This window comes from Helianthus annuus, chromosome 1, assembly GCF_002127325.2.
Source record: "Helianthus annuus cultivar XRQ/B chromosome 1, HanXRQr2.0-SUNRISE, whole genome shotgun sequence".
Taxonomy (NCBI): Eukaryota; Viridiplantae; Streptophyta; class Magnoliopsida; order Asterales; family Asteraceae; genus Helianthus; species Helianthus annuus.
In genome coordinates this window covers 119403012-119420291 of record NC_035433.2, presented here as the reverse complement: position 1 = coordinate 119420291, position 17280 = coordinate 119403012, and the positions used below count along the sequence as shown (strand labels likewise).

General features: G+C 36.6%; 2 protein-coding genes across 3 annotated transcripts; one reads left to right on the top strand and one right to left on the bottom strand.

The window, feature by feature from the left end:
* Positions 1-892: 892 nt before the first annotated feature.
* LOC110929846 lies at positions 893-2812 on the bottom strand. The gene has a single exon (XM_022173039.1). The coding sequence runs from the start codon at positions 2810-2812 to the stop codon at positions 893-895; it is 1920 nt and encodes a 639-aa protein (XP_022028731.1).
* Positions 2813-12965: 10153 nt separating this feature from the next.
* Positions 12966-16502, top strand: LOC110875626 (lactoylglutathione lyase). 2 transcript variants are annotated; one of them, XM_035974145.1, is made up of 9 exons: positions 12966-13109; positions 13205-13343; positions 14273-14334; positions 14919-14979; positions 15417-15496; positions 15572-15642; positions 15765-15854; positions 15973-16088; positions 16262-16502. In XM_035974145.1, the coding sequence occupies exons 2-9, from the start codon at positions 13251-13253 to the stop codon at positions 16265-16267; spliced, it is 579 nt and encodes a 192-aa protein (XP_035830038.1). In that variant the 5' UTR covers positions 12966-13109; positions 13205-13250; the 3' UTR covers positions 16268-16502. The 2 variants fall into 2 exon arrangements, with proteins under 2 accessions (XP_035830038.1, XP_021979521.1); XM_022123829.2 differs by lacking the exon at positions 12966-13109 and having other exon boundaries at positions 13168-13343.
* Positions 16503-17280: the final 778 nt, after the last annotated feature.

Sequence of the window (17280 nt, the reverse complement as noted above, 5' to 3'; positions counted from 1 at the left end):
CTTTGGTAACCACTACCCCCAGGAACTTCCCTTCTTCTACCCCGAAACAGCACTTCCCAGGGTTCAATTTCATATTCACGTCTTGCATGGTTCGGATTGTCTCGGCTATGTCATCTATCATAGCCGCTTTGGTCAAACTCTTGATAAAAATGTCATCTACATACACCTCCAAATTTTGTCCCCGCTGTTCCCTGAAAAGGGCATTCATTAACCTTTGATAGGTTGCCCCCGCGTTCTTGAGTTCGAAGGGCATTTTGGTATAGCAAAATGTCCCTTCGTCTGTGATGAAGGCAGTCTTCTCCTCTTCTTCCATTGACATCTGAATCTGATGGTATCCTTTGTAAGCATCCAAAAAGCACTTCAGGGGGTATTGAGACAAAGAGTCCACCTGCACGTCTATTTCTGGGAGGGGGTAGCAGTCCTTGGGACATGCTTTGTTTAGATCGTGAAAGTCAATGCACATCCTCCATCCCCCATCTTTCTTTTGGACCATGACTGGGTTTGCGACCCAGGATGGGTACTTTACCTCCCTAACTATTCCAGCCTTGAGCAGCTTCCTGGTCTCCTCACATGCGGCCCTCCTTTTACTGGGACCCATGCTCCGCTTCTTTTGTTTAACTGGCTTTGCCCAGGTGTATGTGTTGAGCCGGTGTTCAGTCAGGCTCCTGGGGATCCCTGTCATGTCTCCGTGCTGGAACGCGAATACATCTATGTTGAGGAGGAGCAACTCTTTAAGGGCGCTTTTGCATTTGTCACTCAAGTGACTTCCTACTTTAATCGTCTGCTCTGGGAACCTATCACAAAGGACCCATTCTTCCACCCCCTCCCTTCGGGGCTTCCCGGGTGCTTCCCCCTCAGACACAGAAGAGATTACTTCATATGAGGACTTCACTCAGGCTAATCCTTTTGGTGTCTGGAATACTAAGGCTCCATGTGGGGTGGATGCTTGTGCTTGCAAATCCTCAATTCCGGGTCTTCCTAAGATTGCGTTGTATTTTGAGGGTGCCCGGACCACTGTGAAAGTTAGGTTTATAGTTCGAACGCGGTCCCCTACCCCGATTGTGAATGGGAGCCTGATTTTTCCCAAGAGGTGTGATACACTGTTGTTGAACCCTACTAAGGGGATAGAATCTTCTTCGAGCCGATCTTTTACATCTCTGTCAAATCTGAGGAAACAGTGCTCATATATTACTTCGACCCCGGATCCCCCATCCACGTGTATCCGGGATACCTTGTGACCAGCTATTACGGCCGAGATGTTGTGGGGGAGTCGTTGCACTTCGTTTTCTTCCAAGTGTGGCATGAGGATGGGAGCTTTCATGCAGTCCGGGGAGCCCAGGATCCTGACCTTTACACTTTGGGTGGTATCGAATTCATTCCTCCTTCTAATCATATCCACATCTGCCCTCCCAGGCTCCCTTGCATCTCTCCCCTTGCGATCCCCTCCTCCCTCCTTAATTTCCTTAACCAAATGGGCTAGTCTTCCCGTTTTCACTAAGGCCTCTATCTCTCTCTTCAGATACATGCAGTCATCAGTTTTATGGCCAAACCCTTTGTGGAAGTCACAATATTCGTTTGGTTGTGCCTTTGGCCCAGGTTTTATGGGTGGTGGCCTTGGGAAGGAGTTCTTCACCCTCTCAGTGGCCAGTATTTCGCTCGGGGTTTTGGTGAGAGGGGTGAAATTGTCAGAGTAAGGAGGGGGGCCTCTTCCCCGAGCTCTGTATGGGGAATATGAAGGCCTTGCTCTGTCGTGTAACATTCTATCAAAAGCAGGTTTTCTGGAATAAGGTGTACCATTGTCAGAAGGTTTTGCAGCCGGGGTGACCCTTCGGGGTGTGACGTCCGTCTCCTTGGCTTTGCTGACTATGTCTTTTCCCCTGACAAAGGCTCTGACCCTGTCCATGAGGTTGTCAAACGAGTGGGGGAATTCCTCCCCCAGTTTCTCATATAGTTGTGCATGCTTTAGCCCGTTTATGAAACTGCTGATCTTCATGACCTCCGGGACATCCTTGATGTTCATGCTCTCCTTGACAAATCTCTCCATGTACTGATCTATCCGCCCGTTGTCCCTCTGCCTTATGTGCAGGATTTCGTTTGGATTCTTGACCACTTTTCTTTGCTGACCAAAGTTCATGAGGAACTTCTCGCTTAGCTCCTCATAACTGTCAATTCCTCCCGGAGGGAGGCTATCAAACCAGAGCCGGGCTCCCTCCGTCAAAGTTTGTACAAACATGTGGCACCAAACTGGAATGGGCCATCGCCCAAGTTGTCCCGCTCCCCTGAAGGCATGGAGGTGATCTTCAGGGTCTCTTGTCCCATCATAGCGGTCAAAGTTTGGGGGTAGCTTTGTTTTAGGGGGCATCGGTGCTTCTGCAATCCTCCGGGTGAACTTTGAGACTTCAGCTAAGTCCTGTGGCAGATAGGGTTGCTCCAAGCCATCATCATTTTGGTTATCTTTTTCTTTCTCCTTTCCTTTTGACTTCTTTCCTGTGATGAGATCTTCCCTTTCCTCTGAGGACATCTGTCGAAGGGCTGTCATGAACGTTTCTAATGGGTCACCATTACTGCTTCTGTTTTGAGGGTCTGTCCCTTCCTGGTTGGAGGGTGTATCGAAGGAAAGTCTAGCCCTAAGGCTGTTAAGCTTTTCTTGCCTCTCCAACTCTTCGAGACACTTTGTTAACTTTTCTCTGTGCAGGGCTACAAAATCTGGAGTGATATGTTCTGTTCTTTCTGGGTTTTCCACTTGATTCTCGTTGTCTTCTTCATGAGTTATGTCTTCTACTGTGACCTTATCATGATCATTCTGTACCATCTAGATGGTACGCGAGCTGGGTGGGGTTGCCATGCTGCTACTTGTGAAACAGGCTATCCCTAACGTCAGAGTTTGGTGTGGAAACACCGGTCAGACTGGTGTCCCACGGATGGCGCCAATGTCGAATACCCAAATCCCGGCTGACGTTAAATGGATCTTCGCTGACGTCGGATGCCTCTATCTTCGTTGCTACAAAAGAATAAACCGTTAGCCTCGCCAAGGGGGACCCCGGAGGGGGGATCCGTGACCAAGCTCCGGCGTGAGAATAAGTAAACTTGCCGGAGAATGAAAGGAGTTTATTCCGATGAGTATGATCACCGGAATAGTTCCTCCAAGGTGTGAATCTAATAAATGCTTGAGTGTGTTTAATGTGTGAGAATATTGGTCAGAACCTATAAAGGGAGAGTAAAATGAGAGTGTGTTTAATGTGTGCATACCTCTTGTTACTGTTTTCCTCTTCTTATATAAGCAAGTAACCTTATCTTGCATGTGGGATATTAGTTGACATGATCCAACGGCTTCTGGTAATCTTCGGGGGGCTCAGACACGACACGTGTCTGACCCCTAGCGGCGGGATGATGGCATCATTTAATTTTTACGGCTGGAGAAGTACCATGCCAGCCAAGATGCCAGTTACATCGGACATTAAATGCTCCTTTGCTTTTCTGATTTCTTATTTCCTGCTCATATTCTCATGAGAAAAGCCTTAATGGAGAAGTAAACTTATCTGTGGGTCTTATGTGTTGGGCTTTTGTAGCATTAGCCCAAACCAGGTAAATGGAGCAATCCATTGGCCCGTCGTCAAAAATAGTGATTATATGAAACTTGAGTCTGAACATGTTAGTGCATGTATAGATCAAACTATAAATGCAAATTGTTATGATAAAAATATGAAGAGGTTATGGAAACACTTACGAATTATAATAGCTTCACATCTATTCTACCAACCCTAAAGCTTAAAGTCGTATAAAAACAACGAAAAGACCGATAAATATATCCAAAAAAGTATACGGTCGGTGCATACGTATTTTGATAGTTTATGGTGAACAAAATATGGAAGAACCATGATCAATGCTAAGATCAACTATGCAACAATCTTTAAGTCACTAGACAAAATATTCTTTAATATTTTAAGCTATTTAATAAAGTCGAGCTATAAGAAAAATGAAGTATGAAGCGAAAAACTCATAACATTAATAAACGACAAATGCTAAAATATCAATTCACAAAGCCTTATGATTTTTATAAAAGGAAATGTCTTACGAATTTAATTGATGAATTACAAAGAGTAAATTACATTTTTGGCCCTTGTGCTTATATCACTTTTACTATATTAGCCCAAAATAAGAATTTTTAACATATCTGCCCCCATGGTCTCTATAACTAACCATTTTGGCCCCTAAGTCTAACCATTTTGGTCCTCATGGTTTCTATAACTAACCATTTTGGCCCCCATGATCTCTAGACTTAGGGGCCAAAATGGTTAGTTATAGATACCATGGGGGCAGATATGTTAAAAATTCTTATTTTGGGCTAATATAGTAAAAGTGATATAACCACAAGGGCCAAAAACGTAACTTACTCAATTACAAAAGTAAAATTCTACAAAATGTTTATAAAAGAAACTTAAAGATTTTTATATTTTGATAAAAGAAATCAACTTTCTATATAATAATATATGAATCTTTTTATGAAAAGGCAATAATATGTGAATTGTTGGAAGAATCTTCTCAACGAAGTCTTGAAGAATAGTTTGGTTATTGGACCTAGAGATGAGTGTTGTACTGGTACCGAAATATGAAAAAAAATTGGTATTGGTACTAAAAATAGTCGAAATAGTACCGGTAAATCAATCAAAATATCAGCACCGTACGGAATTCCAACCAATACCAGTCATGAAAAATAGGAAAAATAGATACCGGTACCGAAAAGATCGATACGGTATGGTACCGGTTCAGTATCAATTCGATACCTGGTATCGAATGCTCATCCTAATGGAACCGAACACAATACCGGTTCACATGTTGGGTCACCCTAAAAAACCGAACTGCGTTACAATCAATTTTAAAATCTTCAATATATGTATGAAAATTTCCATCACAATTCACAATATATATTCTAGTTCGGCCATCATTTTATCCAAATATATCGAAAATAGTGTTAGCTAGGGGGTTTTAACCTTTGAGGTATTGCTATTTTTTGTATTATTCACTTATAAGATGGCGGATTTGGTCCGAGTATGTGTATTAATCGGAATTTAGATGTTTAATCTCTTTTTTTTAAATACTTGGGTAGTTGGGTTTATTAATAATAAGATGAGAAAGATAGAATATATTTTGAGCTTGATGGAAAGTTTGATCATGAGTGAAAATTGATATAAACATCATACAATCATATATTTAACACTAGCAAAGCTTACTTGAGTTGGGAAACAAAATTAAAACTATCTTTTGGAATGTCACAAGTTCAAGTTCCACAATCCTCTTCAACTACCTTAAAAATATTTAAATTTTCATTTTAAAGCTTTTGGAGTCTCATTTACAAGTTGGCAAACCTCTTCTACCTAAAGAAAATATTTAACTTTTATTTCTAGGCTTTTGGAGTCCCACATGGATAAAGACTAACTTTCGTTTTTAGCATTTGGCACATCCATGTATCTATACTATCTTATTAAACAAATTAGGTTTTCTACTCTTACGGTAATTTTACATTGTGTACACTTTTTGAAGCAACATGTACAAGAGAGCTAAGCTATTTTTGAGGGGGTGAACTTGCGCATTGTCCAAAAATTTAAGACACCTTAGCGACATTTTAGGGATTTCGGCACCTTTGCTCTATTCATACTGTATGACCTTTCATCTTTCTTGAATGTCTTCAATAGAAATAAATCACAATCAATTCAAGAACACTAACACCTTTGGTGAAACCCTTTCAACTTTCTTCTAATTCCTTCCTTTAAACCTACACCTAATGGTTCTAATTCCGTAACTACCCAATGTAGAAATTAAATCCTTCATCAGTCATCACGGGGTTAATTGTTTCTTTTGAAACTGACAACCATTCATTTTAATGTAATGAATGTGGTTTCATTCAGATTCAATGAAGCAATCAAATCTAGAAATGCTTTTAATTTACAATCATCCATATATATTGAATTAGGGTTCCATTAATATTAATCGCAGAGCAGAAGAGATCAATCAAGTAGCAGCCATGGTTCACGTCTCCTTCTATAGCAATTGTAATTTCATCTCTCTCTCTCTCTTTGTATACTTGCATACTTTTTTAGGCTTGTAGCTTTGTTCTGTCTGTTTGTGTAAGGTATTGCTCATGTTGAGTTTGAGATCTTTTCAAGTTGTTCATGTCGATACCTTTTTTAATTTACTTTGTTACAGTTAAATTATGTTATTGTTTGGCACCGGAAACCGAATTAGGGGTTCCAAGGCGTTTACAGTTGATTTATGTTATTTTTTTTGAAATGTAGACCATAATAGGGTTTGTTTTTTTTAAGAGAAGAGTATTGTATCGGTCTTTGATTTATGGTTAAAATATGTGGTCTCACAAAAATCAACACTTGATGTCCAACTTATGTTGTCTTCCTAACCTTCACCTTCCTTGTTTTGTGTTTTGCCAGAAACAATGAGTCGAAAGTGAACTAATTTGTTAACTTGATTCGTTATTAAGTATGCCTTTTACATGTTCTGATGGTACAATTGCATAACACCGAGGCTGCCACCGAACACACTGTCACAACGTCTCACCAAGCACTAACCGTTACTGTTTCGATTTTGGTAAATGTAGAATGTTAATTTACCTGCTTAAAATTGTCAGAATAAAGGATAAAAAGGGACGAAACTCTTGGCGGCATTTTTTGTTGAATGTAAAGTGTTAATTTACATGGTTAAATTTGTCAAAGTAAAGGATAAAAGGGACAAAAGTCAGATGCGTTTTTGGTGAATGTAGTGTCTTCCTAATCGACAAACAGACAAATCGATGGAAATTGTTATTTGGATATTATGTTACTTCATTCCAGAATTCCCAGTATGATTGTTCTTCAAACTTGAACCATTCTGTGAACTTGTTAATATAATTTTTTGAAGTAGTAACTTGGAGATTTGATAATGTTCATGATATACATGGTGAAACAGGGGTTAGTGGAATCAAGAAACCAAAGTCTTAGTAGATGTGTGGCTGCACCAGCAAATTTAAGCATGATGCAAGAAATTATGATCTATATAAGGTGAAATATTCATCTTACTGCAGACACATGATTGCAGTTTTTATATCTTAATTGTCTTTAATTTTGTGGTTGTTTGTTGGTAGCTTTTATATTTATCATTCAATATTCACTGAAGGTGGGAACTGTTCCTGGAAGTTGGATTATGCCTCAAACATTGGCATTATTGTCTCGTGCCAAACTTAGAGTACATACTTTTTTCTTTAACAAACTTTTAACCTAACAATGAAGATGGGACTTGGGATAAGATATTACCAACATCCGATATAATATTATATAATCAATGGGGTCAAGATAAGAGTTGTTGAAGGAGAGGTGGCTGCAATGAAGATGGGACTTCGGGTAAGATTATTACTAGCATCAGATACTGATATGGCGACTACTAAACATGTCAAGTTCTCTTCAAATTGTAGTAAAAACTGGATGAGAAACAAGCAGCTAAGTTTTTGTTCTAGAAGACTTTATTTGAAACGAAACGCTGGGTGTAGTATTCCATATGGATTTTTGCATTTTATACATAATCACATCGTTGTATTGCAAGCTTTTTTTGAATCCCGCTGCAACGCGCGGGTAAACCCACTAGTATATATATAGGGGAAGGTTAGTGTAAAATACAATATTCCTTAACGTACAAGTGTACGATATGAAATTACGCGTGTTATAAAACTCAAAACCCTAATCACGCATGTTGAAAAAACATAATCACACATAGTTATGAATTTTTCATCAGGCTCAGCAGTTGTCTATTTGGTGGGATGCTATGTGTTCGAAGATTGGTGCTTTGCACGCTAACTACACGTGGCGTTTGGTTCCGGCTCCCACTAATGCCAACATTGTTGGTTGTAAGTGGGTTTACAGGATTAAACACAGTCTTGATGGTTCTGTGAGTTACTATAAAGCCCGGCTTGTAGCCAAGGTATTTCATGAGACTAAGGGTGTTGATTACATTGAGTCTTTTAGTGCTGTGGTCAAATACATGACTATCCGACTGGTGTTATCTGTTGCTTTCACTCGTAGTTGGGTTATCAGACAGGTTGATGTCAACAGTGCCTTACTTCATGGTGATCTATCTGAGACTGTGTAAATGTCTTAGCCTCCAAGCTTTGTTGACTCATCCAGACTGTATCATGTTTACCTATTGCATAGGTCCTTTTATGGTCTGAAGTAGGCACCCCGAGGTTGGTTTTCCAAGCTATTATTTGCTCTTCTTTCTGATGGCTTCTCATAGAGTCTATCTGACACATCATTGTTTGTCTATAGCCGAGATTATGTTGTATGCTATGTTTTGGTATATGTGAATGGTACCATTAATAGGAGCTGTTTTGCCTTTGTTAGTCGATTGATTGAGCGGTTACACTCTCATTTGCACACAAGGATTTGGGTGTTTTATCATATTTCTTGGGAGTGCAGGTTACATTATCTGATTATATTTTACATCTTTCCCAAGTGATATTTGCATGATTTACTGCAACGCACAGATCTTGCTGAGTGTCGTCCTTTATCTAATCTTGTATCCTCTGATCGAAAACTATCTTGTCATACTGGTCCTCCATTGGTAGATCCCAATTTATGTCGAAGTACATTGGCGCTTTACAATATTTAGTTTTAACTTGACCCGAGATTGCATATGCGGTCAACAATGTATCACGGTTCTTACAAACACCCACTGAATCACTGACCGACATTAGGCTGCAGTCAAGCGCATTTTGAGGTATCTTTGGGGCATAGTTTCTCATGGTTTATGTATTTGAAGATCTAATAGTTTTGATATACGTGCGTATTCTGATGCTGATTACATAATCACATCACCGGGTCAGATGCACCGCCAAGATACGTATTATCTCAAGAGGATAAATACGCCATGGCTACATGGTTAATGACGACAACGTGAAAGGCAAATAAAGCACATGACCATGGTCAACAATGCAGTGAATATGCATAAATAGCCATGACCCTTAACAAAACACTTAAATAACAAAGCTTAGAGGTGTAGGACGACGACCACATACAATACTAAGCCAAACCCTCACCCACATCACATATTTGGCTCTCGGAAGAATGTTGTTTTTAACCACTTAGTCGAACCGAGTTGCACATCAGCCAAAAACAACAGAATAGGACCAACAAAGAGCATGCAAATAACATTGCACACCCAAATGGCGATAATCAAAATCAGAACAACCATAAAACAAAGCTCATCAGCAATAGACGACTGCACATTAGGTTACTAAGCCAAGTCTAAAGCAACATCATAGCTAATGGTCTCGGATGAGCCATAAGTCATCTCCATCGACCCAACAAACAAACATCACAAAGACTAACATCAACTGTAAAACAACAAAACATATACGATGAACAATATCGTTACACCTTCACAGACCCTTAAAACGAACAACCAAACAAAAGAATGTTAAAGCAATAGATGGATGCAGTTTAGTTTACAAAGCCAAGCCTAAAGGCACATCATAGACTGTTTTAAACCACTCAGGTTAAACGACATCCACATCAACATCAAAATAGCCATAAAACAAAGCTCATAAGCAATAGACGACCGCAACATAAGTTACCAAGCCAAACTTAAAGCAACATCATAGAAAACGGTATTCGATGAGCCATAGGCCATCTTCATCGACACAACAATCAAACGTCACAAAGACAAACAACAAATGTAAAACCACAAAGGATCTCCGGTGAACATTATCGTTACACCATCATAAACCCATGAAAAACTAAAAAAGGTCTCATCCAAATATCCAAAAACCACTCTAAACCAAAATCAAGGTTAAACAACAACATCAGATGTTCAATAATGAGATCCCGATTCACATAAAAGCATATGCACTAACAGATCTTTCAGGGAAACACAAAACCAATACCAGAAAAATCGAAAATCAAACGACGAACAGTAAGCCTTCGTCTTCAACGACGTAAAAGCACCCCTAAAAAAGACCACACAACAACAAATCGTTAAAACTAACACAAAACACCAACATTAAACTCTAAAAAGACCCTCTGAAACATAATACGTAGTTTCGAACGATGCGAAAACACGTAAAAAAATGTAACGAAGACAACAACAAGAATCTACCTGTAAATATCACGGAGGCCAATGATCGGAGCGAGTCCGGCCATTGCAGGCGGAGGTCGTTAGAGAGACAGTGCGAGTTCGTTGGTCGCATAGAGAGAGAGAGAGAGAGAGCGAGAGGAAATTTCAAAGTAAAGTCAAAACCCACTAAAACAACCATTTAAATACCCACTAGAGAATGTAACTTACAAAGTTAAGAGTTCAAACCTATGCTGCACAAAGCACTAATGCGTACGATAAAACTAGTAAAAACACAAGTATATTACTAATTGATAATATATCAATAGTGTAAAGCAGGTGCCATGTTGAAAGTGAATTCCATATGTCATTGAAGTGTTCAGAACATGTAAAATTTACATCAATATCTTTGGGTATAAAACATGTAAACTTAGTTAGCATTAATTTTCTAATGCGTGATGCATCATGCATGTATCTCTCTAATTAAGTGAGGATGCATCACAAAATTGTCCTAAGAATGTGAAACGAACGTTTTAGCATGGCATTATATATAAATCAAGTGACATTTTTAGTTTATTATGTATTATCTTTATATTATATTTCCTATATTGATTTTGTGTTGTAACTTAGTATTTTGCAAACATACCCTGCCTTTGCCATTCTTAGCAAATTTACTCTTCGGTGTACTTAGAGGGTGTCAATACTCAATATGTATTTACCGAAGCCTTGTTTTTAGTAGAATCTTCTCATGTTCGACACAATAATTATCTAAATTTGTGTATTATTTGACAGATAAAAATTTTATTGTTTTGACCACAACCTATAAAAATTATCATTATCATTATTTTCTTTTAAAATTAATATCATTACATACACAAAACACCAGTATACAGTGGCGGACCCATGATTTTTTTCCACTGGGGTCCCCTTTTTTCGACGTTAACATTTTTCACAACAAAACATTAGAATTTTCGGGTCGGTCGTTCGGGTCGGGGCAAAGAACATAGCAAAATATAGCATCATAATAATAATATATGACCATATATACTGCTTATTAGACAGTAGGTTAGCCCATATTCTCATACCACATATTGTTGCAACGTGTCACTGCATGTAAAAGAAAGGTGATTTAATTTAATCTAAGATTAATAAACCCAGTTTCATCAATTTTTTTTTTTGCGAACGTATAATGACACATCATCGACTTAGTTAGTTGCACTTTAAAACAAACAACTACCTAAACATCACCATTACTTAAAATAACTTCAAATTTTTGTTAAGTATAAAGTCCACTGTACATTAAGAGCAACTGTAAAATAAAAGCATTGTTTGGTAACCAAGTGTGAAATAAAAGTGAAATAAAGCATTCAAAGGATTTTAATTTATCGATTTAAAAAAGGAAATTAGAGTGTTAGTGGGATGCTGGGTGATGTATTTGTTTGTTTTGTTAGATTTTGCTTGAATGCCCGTAATTCGGATGTAAAAAAGAAAAAAAAAACGGGACTTGTTAGAGTTGAACCAGGACCTGTTTGCTAGGAAACAAGGAGATTTACCACCAGAACAGTGATACTTTTGTCATTATGGGGTCCAACTAATTTTTCTTATGCGGTCCTTGAACAATTAAACATACCGAATCTACTAAATTTCTAAAAAACATTGGGGTCCGGGGACCCCGATTCACCCAATGTGGGTCCGCCCCTGCCAGTATAGCATCAAGCGATTGTCCTTGGCAAGTTAGACAAATGTTGTAGTCATTCTAATATTCGACAAATCCCACGTACGTGCTTGTGATGATGTCTCACATGTGTACCACTTTATTTGTAGGACACTTGTCTACTTTCATATTGATAGATAAGGATCGTACTTTTATCTTTATCCTTAGGTTTTGGTTTTGGTTTTGTTAGGAATGTAAAAAATCTTTCAATAAAATTTATGTAATAGTCTTTGTGATCATAGATATAAAATAAATTAGTTAATCAAATAATAAAACAAAATTACATTTGAAAAAAATAATATATATGAAAAGATTCTTAGTACATATTAATTAATAATTTTGAAGTGAATATTTTAGATTAATCTTCACTAACCTAAACTTCAAATACTTCAAGTCACTTGATAATTTAAAACATAAGGATACACCAAAATCCGGCTGTTTAGTCAAACGTATCATACGACAACGCTGTACATAGATAAAGTGATGAATGATCATTTTAATTTACGTATATCACTGGCTATATAATTTGGACATTTACATTATAAAATATTCAAAGCAAAAAGTATTGCCGTTGCCTGCATTTGCACCTGCACCTTTCTACTTTTCTTCTCCTCATCTCAATCCTTATCATCAAACAACATTATTATCATGTACATTAGAAGAGAGGAAAGGTGCAAGTCAAATGCAGGTTAATACAATATCTTTTTTCGTCTTTAAACAGATTATGCCCTCGAAAAAGCATTCATATCAACATTCTCACGTTCTCAAGGGGATATCCTGGTGGTTTAGAGGTGTACTCCACAATCAAAAGACGAAGAGTTCAAATAGGTTGTAGTGTATTTATCCTAGAAAATCTCTGAATTCTCACACAACTTAAAATATACCAATTGTGTTATACAGGTGTGTTGAGTTTATTTCCATTATCAACCTTTTTGATAGTATTATATTTATACACTTGTTGCATCATAGAGTGATTATTATTTAAAACAAATATTGTATACAACATGATTTCGAACTATGATGACTCTATGTATTGAATTAACAATCACAATGGTTGTTCTACATCACAAAACAAATACTGCCATTATGTTAATTTTTTATATTCAACTAAATTCTATTCCATCTCAAACCCAAGAACCCTTTCATGCTTTTTGTAACATTCAGGGGGAGCAAACACACATGCATTTTGCTCAAGGGGTGTAAGTGCAACATATTACATTTTCCGGCGAACCCTTTAATCACCGGCTACCGTTATCAAGATAAACATTCCATGCACCTATGTCACTATCATCACCGGATTCCCACAGTAAGCTTTATATATTCTCTTTTTTAATGGCGGATTTTGTAGCCACTCATTCCTTATCGGAATCACTAGAAAACCCTATTATAATGCACCTCCAGTCCCCTCTATATGTGACTAATTCTGATCCGACAAGTATCATCGTCAATGGCTACCGATAATGAATCGCCGGAGAATAATCCAGGACTCCGCAATGGTCCGCAAGCTGAAGAAACAAAGAGCTACTTCGTGCAACAAACGGTACTTGATCAAAATGTTTTCGCTTGCTTTTAACATGGCTGGCTCAAGCTTTTTAGTGTATAAAGCGGACAATAAAACTAGGGCTCTTTTTGTTAAATAATATTATTTTGCTTTACATATAATTTATAGATTATAGATATAGATTACAAAAAAACCTACATATATTTCTTTTCGAATTTTAGGGTCCTAGGGAATTGGGAGCTCAAACCCAAAGCCATTGTTTTATTTCACTCTACTTTAAGCTGCCCTACTTTTAAGTTATACATTAAATATATAAAATTACGGGTTGGTATTAGTGTCTACCTAGCGTGTGACAAAAGTTTCTTGATGCTAACAGACTTTTATAAATCTATTAGGTATTTGCGAAATGACTAAAATACAATTAGTTATTAATAATCAAACATGTTGGTGGTTACCCTTGAAGTGAAAATCAAAATCTAGAACCTTTGTTTTTTTTTTTTTATTTCAACTAACAAGTAAAATCAAAGATTGGAAGGTTTAGGCCTTGAGGTTGCTAGGGTTGGGGTTCTAACTTTTTTTTTCATATAAAGCTATAATAGTCATTTTGTAAAATTTTAATAGACTTTATACTTTATCATATAAAGTTATAATAGTCATTTTGTAAAAATTTGATAGACTTTATACTTTATAATGCCTGTTAGTGTCAAGGACCAAAGGTGTTACCCGTGAATGTAATTTCTCAAACCTTGAAACCAAAACTGTAATATAAACATATAGCATATGACTACTAGTCTAATTCTTTTCGTGATTTATTGGACATATGAAGATTCAATATTTTGATTTCACTCATAAGTACACCTGATACAAATTTAGGTATTTGGATCCAGCCATATATATTATCATGAACAAAAAGTAGTTGAATCACATTTAGAGGATATGATGCACTAACTGTGTACCTTTTTCTTTAGATGTACCGAATTAAAGATCCAAAAGTCAGTCTTAAGTTCTACTCAGAAACACTCGGAATGTCGTAAGTCTTATTGTTTTATCTATATGTCAAGGTTATAAACCAACCGAACAAACATGAACATGTTTATGCCTGTGTTCATTTAACCTTCACATAACAAATAAATAAACACAAACACATAAAACAGACATATTTCTTTGTTTATGTTCGTACGTTTCAGAAAATGAACTTGTTCCTATTCTTTTTTATGACAGAAACATAATTAATATACAAACCCAACCAATGATTTAAAGAAAGAGGATATGATCATAGGGTTTCTAATCTCTAAAGGAAGCTGGTAATTTAAAGCTTTCTGTTTTGCATAGCTGAAATGGGTTGATGGCTCTCAAACTGGCCCGCGCCCGTTTTATTAGAACTATTATTTTATTTATTTAAATTAATATGTAAATGGACATAAACAAACAAACATAGAAAGAACCTCAAAGAACTAACATAAACAAACTTTCAGGGAAGTAATGTTTGCTCCTTTAATCAAAATAAAGAGAAAATTATACTATTTCTTTCTCTGCTTTCTAAATCAATTGCCCAATTTGGTCTTGGGCATTCATGTTTGAGCAATGAGTTAGAGTATCATTTTCGAATTGCAGGTTGCTTAAAAAACTGGAGTTTCCTGATATGAAATTTAGCTTGTATTTTCTGGGTTATGAGGTAAGATTTTAACCCCTATACAATCCACAAACTACAAATCATGTGTTGGTCTCTTCTCTAATTTTTAAATAGTCTGATTCCATTTTAATTCTGCATTTATATCGTGTTTTAAAAAAAGTCGGCGTTTAGGCCTCAAAAGGCGAGGTGTTGCTCAATGTGCAACCAAAGAAATTTTATTTACAACAAGCTGTCTCTCTTATGAGTTTACATATCAACTTTTTTTTTATCAAGTAAACCTTTTATTATTTCCTCTTTGATTGTTTTTACATATGAGCTTTCTACATACCCAACTTTTGACCAATAAGTACATGAGGCACCACCTCAAACCCCTGGGGCGTTTTCCAACTTGCCTCTCGCCTTAGGCGCACCTTTTAAAGCCATGGATTTTCCGAGTATGTAGCTGTTTCGGTAATATCTTCATGAATTCTCTCCGACAGGACACCTCATCCGCTCCTTCTGATCCAGTCGAACGTACTCAATGGACATTCAAGAAACCGGCCACCATTGAGCTTACATAGTATGATAACATTACATATTTTCCAAATCTTTGTCACCTCATCTATAAATCTAACGTTTGGTAACATTTTTCTAGCAACTGGGATACTGAAAAAGATCATAGATTCCAAGGATACCACAATGGGAACTCGGAACCACGAGGATTTGGTAAGGGTCTCTTTAACTTGCACCTTGTGTATACTGTATACATACCATTTCACACTACATCATTAATTTGATATATGTTGTCATGTTACATATAAAGATAACACGTCTTTTTGTGCCTCTAGGACATATTGGTATAACAGTTGATGATATACACAAGGCGTGCAAAAGATTTGAGAGTCATAGCGTTCAATTTATCAAAAAGCCTGATGAAGGTAACTTTGCATAGAAATTAAATATCTATACGCGATTGTGAAACCGCTTAGAGTTATTACAACAGTACAACACTTGAGACCAACTGTAGACTTTGGCTGATTTATAAGTTTTATGTAGGGAAAATGAAAGGGATTGCATTCATTAAAGATCCTGATGGTTACTGGATTGAGATATTTGACAGTAAAAACATTGATAATGTAGCAAATGCTGCTGGGACAAGATCCTTAAGAAAGGTAACCCTTTCTCCTTTGTCGCGTGCACTTTTACGCTTTCATGATTTAAAATTTTAGTTAAAAAGGTAGCAATTTATTTTTGAAAAATTATGTCATGGAAGCAATTATATTTCAAACAGTGGTATAAATTTAACATTCATTAATCGCTCTCATGCATATACGTGTAATTGTAGGGATGAATACATGCCAAGATCGATCATTGCGCGGACTATAAAATAAAAGAAATGGAAGAAAAAATAGATTAATATATCGAACTTCAGATATATACACCTACTCCTTGGTGTTTGCAGGATATGTGGCTTGTAATAATAAACTGAAGTCTTGGTAAGAAAGTATACTTATGTAACCAAATGTTGTATTAAACTATGTATTTGGTGCTATATGTCTTGAATTCTGGATCCATATTTTTAACAACTTAACTTGGCTACCCTCCAATTGGAAATTACATGAAATAGAATTAACAGCTTAACTTGGCTACCCTCCAAATGGAAATTACATCATCCATAGATCTCGGGGTCAAAATATATCTATGCATGACCCTTTGAACTCGACTAATAAGTAGGTCCACAGCCTCAGCCTCTGACGCAAGGAAGCCAAAAGTATCAAAAGCAAATGGGATAAACAATATTTGTTTAATTTGAATCTTGTGAGTGATCTAGGAAATTGGTAAAATGGGCGGGTTGGGTAGTTATGACGCGTGGATTGTGTTTAGCTTATATATTTAATTTTACAAGTAATTAATCTGATGAATATATTACAAATAAATAACAAGCATGTTAATTTATAACGGACGTGTAGAGCAAAAACCTTATTATTTATAAAAACCTTGTAACAATTTTATTGACGCGTGGTTCTATTTATAAAAAAAACATAGAAAAGTTTTTTTAATAGTTTATGGTTTGGTAATTTACAAACATATAACAATGAACGAACCATAAAATTAGTTATTACTCAAGAATTGAATGACTTAAGAATAACCCACAAAATGAATAATTTTCATAAAATTAAAATTGATGTTATTGTTATTACTGTCAATAAATAAATAATCTTAGTAAATGAATATTATTTCTGAGAATAAGGGTATTTATTTGTTGAGTTTTTATCATTATACACGAACATTAGTTTTCCAACAGGTTTAACTATTTTGGTTAGGATTTAATTACTTATTCCATTGTTCTGCTCACCATTGACT